The sequence below is a fragment of the Pinus tabuliformis genome, chromosome 3_1 (genome assembly GCF_031772625.1).
Source record: "Pinus tabuliformis cultivar Carrire ecotype Pingquan chromosome 3_1, CPIR1, whole genome shotgun sequence".
Lineage (NCBI taxonomy): Eukaryota > Viridiplantae > Streptophyta > Pinopsida > Pinales > Pinaceae > Pinus > Pinus tabuliformis.
The window spans coordinates 465508960-465522167 of NC_142301.1; the positions used below are offsets into that span (position 1 = coordinate 465508960).

General features: G+C 33.1%; 1 protein-coding gene across 1 annotated transcript; it reads right to left on the bottom strand.

The window, feature by feature from the left end:
* Window positions 1-6499: 6499 nt before the first annotated feature.
* LOC149187770 (linoleate 9S-lipoxygenase A-like) lies at window positions 6500-10448 on the bottom strand. Its single transcript, XM_089409755.1, has 8 exons — window positions 10140-10448; window positions 9790-10030; window positions 9157-9486; window positions 8940-9025; window positions 8740-8847; window positions 8334-8644; window positions 7604-7867; window positions 6500-7521 (listed from the first exon to the last, which is right to left on the bottom strand). Exons 1-8 carry the CDS (start codon window positions 10446-10448, stop codon window positions 6744-6746), a joined length of 2427 nt encoding a protein of 808 aa, XP_089265881.1. The 3' UTR covers window positions 6500-6743.
* Between the last annotated feature and the right edge of the window lie 2760 nt (window positions 10449-13208).

A 13208-nucleotide genomic window follows, 5' to 3' on the forward strand; every position in this document is an offset into this window, starting at 1 on the left:
AATCGATTCCCTCATCGAAGCTAAGCACAAGAACAAGTCCAACTAGAGATCAAAAGGTACATGCATGATCTAAGGCGAGAGGCCACTAGGAATGACTTGCAGTTGAGTGCCCAAAACATACAGAAGTACATTGATGGTCCTGTCATGATCAACACCATGCCTCACATTCTTCAAGAGGAATTGTACACAGATTCCAAGGCTATATACCCATAAGCTATGGAGACGAGAGTCCACTATCATAAATACATCATCAATCACTTTTGGGACATCATCGCATAGTACCAATATTGGCAACAATACATGACCAAAAATCATCAAGTGGAGGTTTCGTAGTTGGTCTTTTCCTAAACTTCGAAGTCATAGTGTTTTATCTTATTAGGTTGTCTCTAGCCTATTTTGTCTCACATGGGTACATGTGGAAAATGTATATATTATTTGTAAATATGTTGTAAGTAAAATTCCAAGTGTCATTAGTGGAATGTGAACAGTCACTATGTAATATAATGAGTTATTTGTAAAAAATTTGAAGAGTCATGAGGTTATTAAAAGAGTCACGATCGGGAATGTCAAGGGTCACCCAACCCTTTGTTATAAATAGAACCTCACAAATCATAGAACAACCTTTTGGGGAGCCAAGATTATGGCTAAGCTTAGGCCTAGAAAAGGCTTGGAGTATTGTGGCAAGCCTTGGCTTCTCCATAGAGTAGAGAGAGTATACTTCTTTGGAGGAGTAGTGTTCTTGACTGTAATGTTCCACTACTCGGGCTAGTCGTTGTCAATGGTGTATGTATGGATGGAATTTTCAATTATAATAATAATAATAACAAAGCCATCACACCTTCATGCATATGTTGTTACAGTAGTTGGACTATTTTGGTTGTTTTAGCAAAGTATGTTGTTTAAATTATGCATTCTCTTATAAACTAATTTGTTTGCAATTGTATGAATCTTGTTGAATGAATGTTATTGGATTAATCCTTCACTTTAATTTGTTGACTATTCTGCATTTTATCTTGTGATGGCATTCCACTCGTGTGTTCCTTTAAGGTTGCGCACTATTATAGGATTCTATGGGTCACACTTCATTTTCCCCTCCATGTGTTAGAACCACCATCCATCGCACTTAACTCGCCTCAAGGTCACACACTTGCTTCTACCCAAAGTTATCATACTTATCTTTGCATGCTACCATGGTCAAGACACTACATTACCACCCACTGTTGGGACTCCTAATCAAAATGGTCTGAGCTATAGTTGGGACTTCTTACATGGGAGATCCCCTAAATGTTGTCAGGTCCAACAATGTCAACACAACCCCAAAGACCTAATCAAGTACATGCACAACAACTCCCAAACCTGAGAAATAAACTACCTCAACAACCCACTTACAATGTGAAAGTACAAAATTTCCAAATTTACAAAACAACTCTTCTAGACGTAAATGGTATCCATCTTAGATCAGGGAGATTTTTTTATAAACAATGAATAATCTTGTTGTCATTAAAGAAAATAAAGAGGATGAAACTCGTTAAGATGAGGAAATTCCTCAAAATGAATAAATTCATGACAAAGTAAATGATATAGAAATAGGGCCAAATCCTACTTCTCCTCTAGCATAACAACCCTCTATATCCTTAGAAAACCCACCTTTCCCGAAGATAATACAAATAGATAAAGTTGTATGCAAACAATTAATTTTGCTAAATTATGACATGCCAAATGAGTTAAAGAATATTGACATTAATATTACTTTACATCATGCAATAAGGGATATTCCATTTTTTACAAAAATAATAAATGAGGTATGCATTAAAAAACCTGATAGAAAGAGAAAATAAATACAAGCTCAAATCATTAGAAAAATAACAGAAATCATAATGGGAAAAACTACTATAGATAAATATATAGATCCAGGGACTACCTTTATGAAAATCCATAGTAATAATGTTGAAATCCCAAGCACATTAATCAATTTAGGTGAAACAATAAATATTATGACAAAGAACACTATGGATGAACTATAATTAACTGGTCTTCAATATAATCTTGCAATATTATAGTTAGCAGACAGGTCTACTATCAAACGATAAGCTATATTATAACATGTAATTGTATGTCTAGATTCATGGGAATAACATGTTGGTTTCATGATATTAACACCAAAAACCAATCTACGAGGTCATCCATTGAAATTGGGTAGGCCTTGCTTAGCCATGGTCGATGATTTCATTGGTTGTAGATCTAGTGACATTATCATTTCTAACGGAAATTCAACAAAAAAATTTACATCATATCGTCCAACAATAGCAATAACTAAACTATAAAACAAAGAATGGATTGAAGAACTATAAAACAAAGAATGGATTGAAGAACTATAAAACAAAGAATGGATTGAAGATGAAAAATAAGAGTATGAAGATATACAACCAATTTGTGACTATCTCACAAGCAGTTTCCATTAAGAGAAATGGTGGTGAAAATCAATTAATGAATCTTATGACTAATAGTTATTTTTCTCAATTATTATGTGCATATGTTAGAACAATATTTTCATGAAAATTGGTTTATTTAGAAGATTTGTCATCATGACAATCTAAGCTATCATTAAATTCAATGGAAGAAGTTTGCAATACTCTTGTAGAAATTAGTCCAAGAAAAATATTAAATATCAATAATAACACAGAAGAGTTTCAAAATGTGGAATTCATTAAGATCTTGCAAGAAAATTCCTTTAGACTTAAATGGGAATATACATACATGAAAGGAATTAATCGTAATACTTACATGAATTACACACACGCACACAGGAGAAATTAAAACCTATTAGGAAATCTCAAAGAAGGATGAGTCCTAATTTGAGGGAAATAATGAAGGTAGATTTACAACAACTCCTCAATGTAAACTTTATCTATCCATTTCAGATAATGAGTGGGTTTCACCATTGTCTATTCTGCCGTAAAAATCAAAATTGGAGAGTTTGTATATATTACACGGAACTAAAGAAAGCAACCATTTGAAAGATCATTTTTCTTTATCTTTCATTGATCAAGTTTTACATACACTATCCAAAAAAAAAAAATAGTTTTATCTTCTTGATGGCTTCAATGGTTATAATCAAATCCAAATAGCACAAAAAGACAAATATAAGAAAACATTCACACGTCCTTGGACATGTGCTTATAAAGTACTTCCATTTGGATTATGTAATGCACCTGCTACAATTCAAATGTAAGTATTAGGAATTTTCTATGACTTGATCCACAATTACGTTGAGGTATATATTAATGATTTTAAAGTTTATGCAAATACTTTTGAAGAAGCGTTAGAGAGATTACAAAAACTTATTATTAGATATCGAGAAACTAGCCTTTCATTGAATAATGAAAACATCTTTATGATGTTTAATGAAATTATTGTTTTGGGATATCACATTTCAAGCCTTGGAATCGAGGTGGGCCCAACAAAGGTTAAAATCATTTGGTACCCAAATGTCAAAAGGCGATAGGAATCTTTCTTGGATTTCTAAGTTATTATACAATATTTATAGAAAACTTCATGAAACTTTCTTCGGCATTTTAAATTACTCACAGAATATTATGATTTTCATTGGGATTATGCATGCTAATTATCCTCTGATTCATTGAAATTTAAAAATTTTGAAGCTCCTACCTCAAGTGGCCAAATTGGAATCTCTCATTTCATATTTCCATTAATGCTTGAAGCACAACTTTAGGGGTTGCATTAAGAAAAACATATATAACTCTTTATGAAATTTGTTCAATTACATAGTCATTAATAAGGAGTTCCTAGTAGTAGTTCATGGTATTACTAATTTCAAACAGTATATCACTAGATACAAAAATTTTATTCAAACTGATCATTTTGCTATTAGATATCTAATGAATACACATATAAATAATGTTTGAATCATTTGATGGAATTTATTGTTATAGAATTCAACAATAGTATATTATACAGACTTAGAAAGCAAAATACAATTGCTGATTTTATTTCTAGGATGCAAAATATTAACACAACAATCCCTATGGAGGATAATTTTCCCAACCAACATATTCTTACAATATCTACTAAATCTCCTTGATTTGCAGATATCACTAATTATTTTTCTATAGAGAAGTTTCCTGCTAAATTATCAACCAAAGAAAGATAGAGAGTTATCAGATCCGGTCCACCTTATTCTTCGATAAAAGGACAATTGTACAGAACAAGAGCACACCTAATCATCAGAATATGCATTTGAGAAGATGAAATGCCTGGAATATTGAAGGTGTGTCATGAAGAACCCTATGGAGGAAATTTCGCTAATAGAAGAACTACTTACAAATTCCTTCTCTTCGCATATTATTGGGCTTCTCTTTTTAAGGATTCCAAAGAATATGTCAAGGGATTTGATAGTCGTCTAAGAATGGGAAAGCATGTTCAATAAGATGAAATGCATTTTCAACCAGAGGTACTGATGGAGCCACTTGAGAAATAGGTTATATATCTGTAGGTCCAATTAATCAAGCTTCCAAGTAGAAAAGGTACATTATTGTTTGAACCGGTAATGTCACTAAATGGGTAGAGGTTGAGAAGTTAAGTTTTGCTAGTTAAAATAGTATTGTTACATTTCATTTTGAGTATATTTTCACTTATTTTGGTGTCCCAAGAGAAATTGTAACAAATCAAGGTGTGAATTTCACATCCAAACTTGTTCAGAAGATCATAGAGTAGTACAAAATCAAACATCACAAATCCACTCCATATCATCCACAAGATAATGAACAAATGGAATCTAGAAATAAAGTTCTTGAAGCCATACTGAGCAATATTGTCTGTCTAAATCATAATGATTAGGGAGAAATGTTTTCAAAAGAACTCTGGGAACTCCAAACCACATGGAGACATTCCACTCGACACACTTTTTCTGAGCCATGTCTATGGAAAGAAAGCTCTACTCCCTATTGATTTCCTAGTGGAGACATACATGAAAACAACAAAATTGGGGGCCACACCTCTCTAAAGCCCAAAAGCAAAGATTGGCATAGCCCAACCAATTGGATGAAATCAAACAAGATGCCATATAAATGACAAACGTCATTCATTAAGAAAGGAAGAGATGGCATGACAAATTTATCATGGTCAAGAAATTCAAAGCAGGTGATTGGGCCCTTTTATTTGACTCAAAATTTCAATATTTTTAATGGAAATTCCAAACACATTGGTTAGGCCCCTATGAAGTAGAAGCTATTTTTGATAATGGAGAAGAAATAATCAAGACCGTTGATGAAGGGATCACTTTTCTTGTTAATGGGCATAGACTAAAAAATTATCATAAGCCCTTAACAAAATAGGAGTTTATTCATAACTTGTAGAAAAATACCATGTTGAAGCTGGTGGAGAAAGGAGACCATTCCCCTTGACCACCAATTGTTGGTTAATTCAATTTTGCTTTAAATTACTTTACATTAAATTGTCAATCCAAGCCATTAAATTAAATGCTAGAATGGTTGAACATGATCAACCATAATTATCAATCAAGATCTCTATGGTTGAATATGATGAAAAATGGTCAAGCCTCTTAAACAATGGTTAACCCCATCAACCATATGAATTATTAATGTAATTGTTCTTATAACATTAATGCAACCTTGACCATGGTCAACCTTAATCAACCTCATCAACCCTCTTCATCTACCGTTAATGAATCCACCACCCACATCAGCTTTCAGCTAAAACAACCACATTTACTGATGCAGTTGATATACATCGATTGGCGACATTTTCCACCTTTTATATGGAAATTGGTATACGGAAATGACGTTGATCGGCATGTATCAGCCACATTAGTAAATTTGGTTGAACCACATATCACTTCAAAGGCATTGATTTATTCATTGTTGTATCTGAACTATTATATTATCCCTTGTATTATTATATAGGTTAATCAGGTCAACCACAATCATGTTATATTATCGGCGGTTGTCCATGGTAAACCATAGTTAACAACATCCACTTTTACTAGTCTTCTTAAAAATATTAGCATTAGGACCATGTAAAAATATCATTAGGGTATTTTCTTTTGGAAATGAATAATATTTTATATAAACATTTTGATTAAATGTATTTTACTCTCGTAAGTTTTCATTTTCTAATCAAAGTATTACTTGTGTCCAAACTTTAATAACTTATTTGAGTTAGAATATATGTTAAGCACGCTAACCTCTATATTACTTTGTGTGAATTTATCTAAAATTGACAATAATTCAATTTAATTTCATGTTGTTATTTTATAGATTCACTGTTGTTTGCTTCCAATATATTCTCAAAGCTCATATGCATAGGTAATGGATGTTATGCGAATAACTTTTGTTATCGTAAATTTCAAAACATTGCGATATTTTCTCCACTCATGCAAAAACGTTATATGTTTCGTTCAAAGAGGTTTCGTTGATAGTGATGAGCATTTACCTTAGACGCAAATACTTTCTTTTAAAAATAAATGCTTCTTATTTTCCAAATGGACAGTAGACATCATAGGGATGCAAAATGATATGCTAGTGACTTAAATTGCAATTGGGAAACTTGTTGCTTAGGTAATTTGCTCTGCAATTCCCAACACAATATCTTACCCTCCAATAGGCTTTGGGTTTTCATTAAAGAGAGGACGTTGGTTGTGGAGTGATACAGAGTGGTTATTAATATATTAAATTGTCACACTACAGTGAATGGCAGTGTATGGATTAGATGGATATACTATTAGGGACACCGCGACCGGTAAGGCCACCGGACTTTGATAAATCAATGGTGTCAGGATACAGTAACGTATATGGAACTAGAGCAGGCCCAAGCCTGTTCTTCAGTTTGGGATTATTGTTTCTTCTTGTTACCTTCTTCTCCACCTGCACTAACTTCGATGAAAATCGATTGAAAGCTTCATCTATCCTGTCGTCATCAACCCATTCTGGTGTGGATCCTTGTATTTGTCCCACATATACTTCATTTTTAGCATGCTTTGACAAGGTCTCCAAAATGGACATGACAAGTGTGGCTTGGGAGGGAGTAGATACGGTTTTAAGGAAATATCCGTCTACATCTCTCACCATCTCAGTGTATTCTTTGGAACCTTTCTTTGGAATAAGTTGTTTACTCATGGTGGGAAGATTGGGCATGTACCCTCCATAAGCATATTGTCCGAAGTTGACGGCAGCATGATGAGCGGATGCAAGCCAAATAATAGTGGTCAGCGCTTCAACAGCTTCATCTTTTGTCTTCATTTCGTACCATCTGCTCATATCGTCCTTTAAGTCTCCATGCCCAATGTTTACTATCTCACTCCACCAACCTTGCAATTCTTGATCTCTTTGCATAGATGCATCGTCATTGTAATACAAAGATAAGTAGTCTGAAACCCAATCCTTCATAGCAAACCATATTTCGAGGCCATCCACGGCAAACGGGTAGTCTTCAATAATGAGCTTTAGCTCGTGGGGCGTTGTTGGGTCCCGGACAGCCATTCCCCTGCAAAACATAAAATTTATATGTCAATGGAGTATGTTAACAATATTTAATGAAAATAGTGTTTAAATCTTTGAAAAAAAACCTTTTAAGAAGATCAGCTGGCAATCCTTGCTCATTAAATCTCCAATCTTTATAGATTGTAGATGACATCTCCATGGAGTATTTGCGTGGAGTAAAGCTTTTTTCAATAATTCCTCCCGCGTTGATTAAGCTTTGACGCGCAACTTGATTGATGTCCATCGTATCAAGATAATGAGGTATCAATAACTTATACACCGGATGCATTCTACTAAGTTGTCTATGAGTAGCTATAATAAAAGGCTCTATTGTTGCATGAGTTCTCAACCTGCACTCATTAAAGCCGATAAAGTTCAATGTAGTAAAGTTGAAACTATTGAATGATAACTGCTAATAGGTAAATATAAAAAGTTCTTAAGACCCATTTCAATTTAGGAATGGATAATTTTAATAGTTGTCTTTAAGACATAAATATATAGTAATAAGAATTAAAAGAAAAATATATATACCCATTACTATTATTTTAATTATAAATATTTTATTTTACATAATGTAATATTTAAAAATATGTACTACTTAGTTTTAGATTTAGAAAAGATAGTGTGTCACCACATTTCCTGAATGAAAGTTACTTGTTGGAATGTATTAATAATAATAATTGATAATATATATATATATATTTTTGTGAGAAGTTAAAAAGTCTAAATGTAAATAAGGATATTTTTAGATTTTAAATTAATAAATTGAAAGAATAATATAGTCGATATTATTATAATATAAGCAAGAATGTTTACCAATGACTAATCAATTGATGGTAACCCGCATCGTTGACACGAGCATGAGCTTTTGCTAGCAACCATAACGCTCCTTCTTCTGTTCCCTCCTCAGCAGGAGTGTACACGTCTCTAACACCTAATTCATGTTCAGCGGTGGGAGGCAAACACAATTCAATGGCCACGGGCTTCAGCACTCCCTCGTTCGTGAGGAAGAAAAGTGTGCGACTGCCATATGTTTTACTCCCCTCCAATAGCTTATTGATGCGTTCGGCATACAGCATATATGCATCATAGTAGTCCAGAATAAACACCCTCTTTGACGCAACAGCCTACATCAACATAGATAGATTTGATTTATTGGAAATACTCATAAAAAACCAATGGAGAAGAGAGTGTAAGATTGAGGGAAAGCGCGACGATCAACCTGCTGCACGGAAAGGCCCTCGAGGAACTTTTGTATGTGTCGCTCGGTGATTGAACTCTTCTGTGGACCGTAGATATTTGGGTCCAAGTTGCTGGACGGGGGAAATGTCTGTCACACGTAAAATCTAATTATTGGCGTGTTTGAACAAAATGCCATCACAGATCCTTAGCCTATTCGTACTTAAAGGACTCAACAATTACCTGTAAGCATTGGATTACCATCGGATTCAAACCAGCTAGCGCCTGTCTTGCATATTCAAGATCGGCCTTCCACGCGCTCTTATTACCTATGGTTGCCAAAATTCATTTCAGGTAAAGAAATTATTTGTGCCCGAGAAACAAATAGTTTGAGAAATTTTTCGAGCCATGCAAACAAATAGTTGAGTTAAATGGACGTAAAATATTAACATATTTTCACCTGCAAAAACTTGAGGTCGCGCAAACTCTATCAGTGGATTGTCCTCTGCAGATTCTAGTAATCCATGGACAATCTGAAGAGGATTGTTGTGTCTAAGAAGTTTCTCAAGGGAATTATATCGACTTTGAAATCCCCGGACGTAGAGCTGTTCAATTTGTTCGAATGTTTTGAACGCAGTTTCAGAACCTTCCGTGATCTCAGGCACAATCAGATTGGCGAAAGCATTGATGGTGTGGGCTCCAAAATCAGTGAAATCCGTGTGAGGGAACCTTTCGTCTGGCGGAATAAAGGTCACTTCTGAACCACTGGGCCGGCTTTCAGATTTGGGATCTGCATTCAAAATTATTTCAAGCTCTAATTAGTAATATCATCTACCATGTTATTCTCTCCTCCACCAGACTCATGCCTGTTGAACATTATAATCCCTAGCTGCAATTACGAACCTGGCGTATCTAATAAAATTCACAACGTAAAACCCAAATGTCCATGTCCTTAAACAGTAAAAAATAGCAGACTACTTGTCACCTAATCTCTAATAAACAGTTTCGTAACCAGACAGTTTCATAAAATGCTTGAGAACATGCAGTTGTATATATAAACCCGAATGCTACTACGGGGGATGAAATGCTAAACCTGTTTTAGTTGGTGGACGGCCCGTCCTGCATCTTCTAGGATATGGGTAGTCCTTGGATCCACCCAGCGCTGGTCTCAGCAGCTCTGGACTGCTGTCAGGGTTGCCAAGATCGTTGTACACGTCATAATCGTATATCCGATCATATACTTTCCTCTCTCCCGTTCCATTTCCTCGTAGTTCCACCATATCTTGCTCCCTCAGTTTCTTTAAACCTTCTGGTGTCTCCTCGGGTAGGTAGCTCTAATCACACGACGCACCCATTTTAATATGGACCCGTATTTTTAGTCTTTTGTAAATGAAAACTATAAAACAATTAACTGGAAAAGAAGTGCATATAAATACGCCATACCTTGTTAGAGAAGAAAATACGATCAGTTTTGCTGGTCTCATAGGGCGTAATCCAGGAATTGCACTTAAAGCGCAGTTTACCGTGACCAGGTATATCCAGAGTTAGAGATTTGAGAAAGAACTGTCGTGAATGCATATTCCTTACGAGGAATGCTCCCGGAATTCCCAGACCAGAGTTCCACTTGAAGCTGATTTCGTAATGTCTGTCGCTAGCAATGGGTCCATCGAAGGGATTCCCCTTTAAATAAGACGCTTCGTCAGCCATGTCTAAAATCGTCTGAGAATTGCTTGTGACTTCTCCAATGGGCATGGCTGCCTATTTGTAGATCATCGTTTCTTCTGGTCAACGCCTCGTGGCAGATCATTTGTATGAATGGCAATTCTGGTCGCGTAATCGTGTGGATGAAAATTCTCCAACGGAACCTCGTACAAAGTCATTTTCTGTATCGAGCATGATTGGTGTATGGCGCTGCGGTCGGCGGCCTCGTCACATATCTAAACTGTATATGGAAGCACGTGTTCATTATCACATATCTGTATATGGTCATTATCACATATATCTACCTTGTATATGGAACTGGCATCTGTCTTTATCACTTCACTTCCAAATGGCATTTGTATTATATGGACTCACATTTTACCTATTACCTGAACATTTCAAATGACCAGGAAAAGTCGGGTTTTCTTGATATTGATTTTGATTTTCTGCAGGAGTACTAATAGCGCCGTGTGTGTCACATGGTTTTAGGTGAATTCTTTGACCGTGATACTGTCTCCAATGGCCATCGCTGCCTATCTGTAGACCATCGTTTCTTCTGCTCGACGCCTCGTGGCAGATCATTCGTATGAATGGCCACTGTGGTCCCGTAATCGTGTGGATGAAAATTTTCCAACGGAACCTCGTACAAATTTCTATATCGAGCCTGATAATTGGTGTAGGGCCCCACGGTCGGCGGCCTCGTCACATATCTAAAGCGTCTTGGTATAACTTCACTTCTAAATTGTATAAGAAAGCACGTGTTCATTATCACATATATCTACCTTGTATAGGGAAGTGGAAGCGGAAGCGTTCAAGTTTCTGTATCACTTTATTTCCCAATACTAACAAATATATTCTCTACAATCCACTTAATAATATTATGGGTCAATATCATAGTTTATCAATACCACATGCTCTAAAAACTATAACTCATCCACGTGCCCTAAAAACCATAACTCATTTCATATCACACTTTAGATACTCTTATCATATTTTTTTAATTAATTAATTTAATTAAAAAGGACATAACTATTCTAGAATAAATTTCAGCTTTGATGTATGACTACTACCAACAAAAATATTTTCTACCATCCACCTAATAATAATTGATAATTAAATTAAAATTCTAAATACCTTATTCTGAAATATATATCTTTTCTAATATGGTTACCCATTCATTTCATCTTTGTTAACATAATTACCCATTCATTCTAGTTTTAAAAAATAACTACTAAAACAATCATCATAATTATCCATTCACCATGTTAAAAAAAATAAAATCATTATTAAAATAACTATCAAATTACACATACACACCCAAAAAAATTAAATTAGTTTTATAATGTTTATTTTGTAAAATAAGTTTTAGTTTTGAGCTTTAGTTTGGTAGTCATTTGATTTATAATAATTATTATATTAATAATATCATTACTACTTTAAACAATATTAATAAAATTATTAATTTCACTTAAATTTTTATCAAAAATATATTATAAGTATTATATATTCGCTATATAAACAAGCAAAAAAAAAAAAAAAAACTATCATCAAATTAAACATATACATAAAAATATTTTATAAATTTTAGTTTATAAAATATTTTTAAAATTTTGAGTTTTATTATAATAACCATCAAATTAGACATGTACACAAAAACACATGTACACAAAAACAAATGTTTTAGAACGTTTATTTGGTTAATTAGGATTTTAGTTTTGCATTTTACATGGTTAGTTATTTGATCTATTTTATCATTATTATTATGATGTTGATAATACATTAATAACATTTTTTTATTTCATGAAAAACATATGTAATAGATATTATCTATTCACTATATTTATAAATTAAAACCCAAAAACAAATAAAAAAATTAGAAAGAAAGAGTGTCATTATTAAAATAATCATCAAATTGAACATAGGCATACTAACATTTTATAAAGTTTAGTTTAATTTTTATTTTTTTGAGTTTTTTTTTATTAATTATTTGATTTATGAGATCCGTTATGTTATAATGCTATTACCATATTCAATTATACTGCTTTTATATATAAATAGCATATTAATTTCACTTAATATTTTTTTTATAAAAAAGTAAGTTTTAAATATTGATACTCTAATAAATATTTATTATTAATTTTCTATTTCAGTGTTATGAAAAATATATATATATAGTGTGTGTAAGAGAGATAAATGTTTTTAAAGTGATATTTGATATTTTATGTAAACTTGACACTTTTAAAAGATATCTAGAATTTTATTTTTTAGAATTATAGATTTTATAGATTTTAAATATTTTATAAAATGTTGTTACCATTAAAATGTATTTCTTTATACTTGGTATATATATTTTTTACTCTAAACAAAAGGTCTATTTACTAAATAATTAATGAAACTAGTTTAAAAAAATGTTTGTGTAAATATCCATAAATAGTTTTAACAATAATATTGTTATAGATAAAAATAAAAATATTAGCTTAGGATCAACATTAACAATAATGTCTACTTACATTGTTCTGTGATTTCTTTTCCTTCTATTGGATTAGTTACATTCTTAGTAAGAGTAATAATGGTAGAGTCATTTAAATAAGAAGTAGGTGGATGTGCTTCGAGATTTGATAATAAGGTTTGATATTTTTCCAGCAAAGTTGAGAACTCCAATTTCCTTCTATATGAAAGTTCTGACTCTTGATACGATTCCTTTACCCCATGGTATTCTTAACCACCTTCACAACAATTTAGTTTTTAGTTATTTTTCCCTCTTTACTTTCTCATGATTCATAGTTGTCTTCCACTTCTCTCATTGTGTAA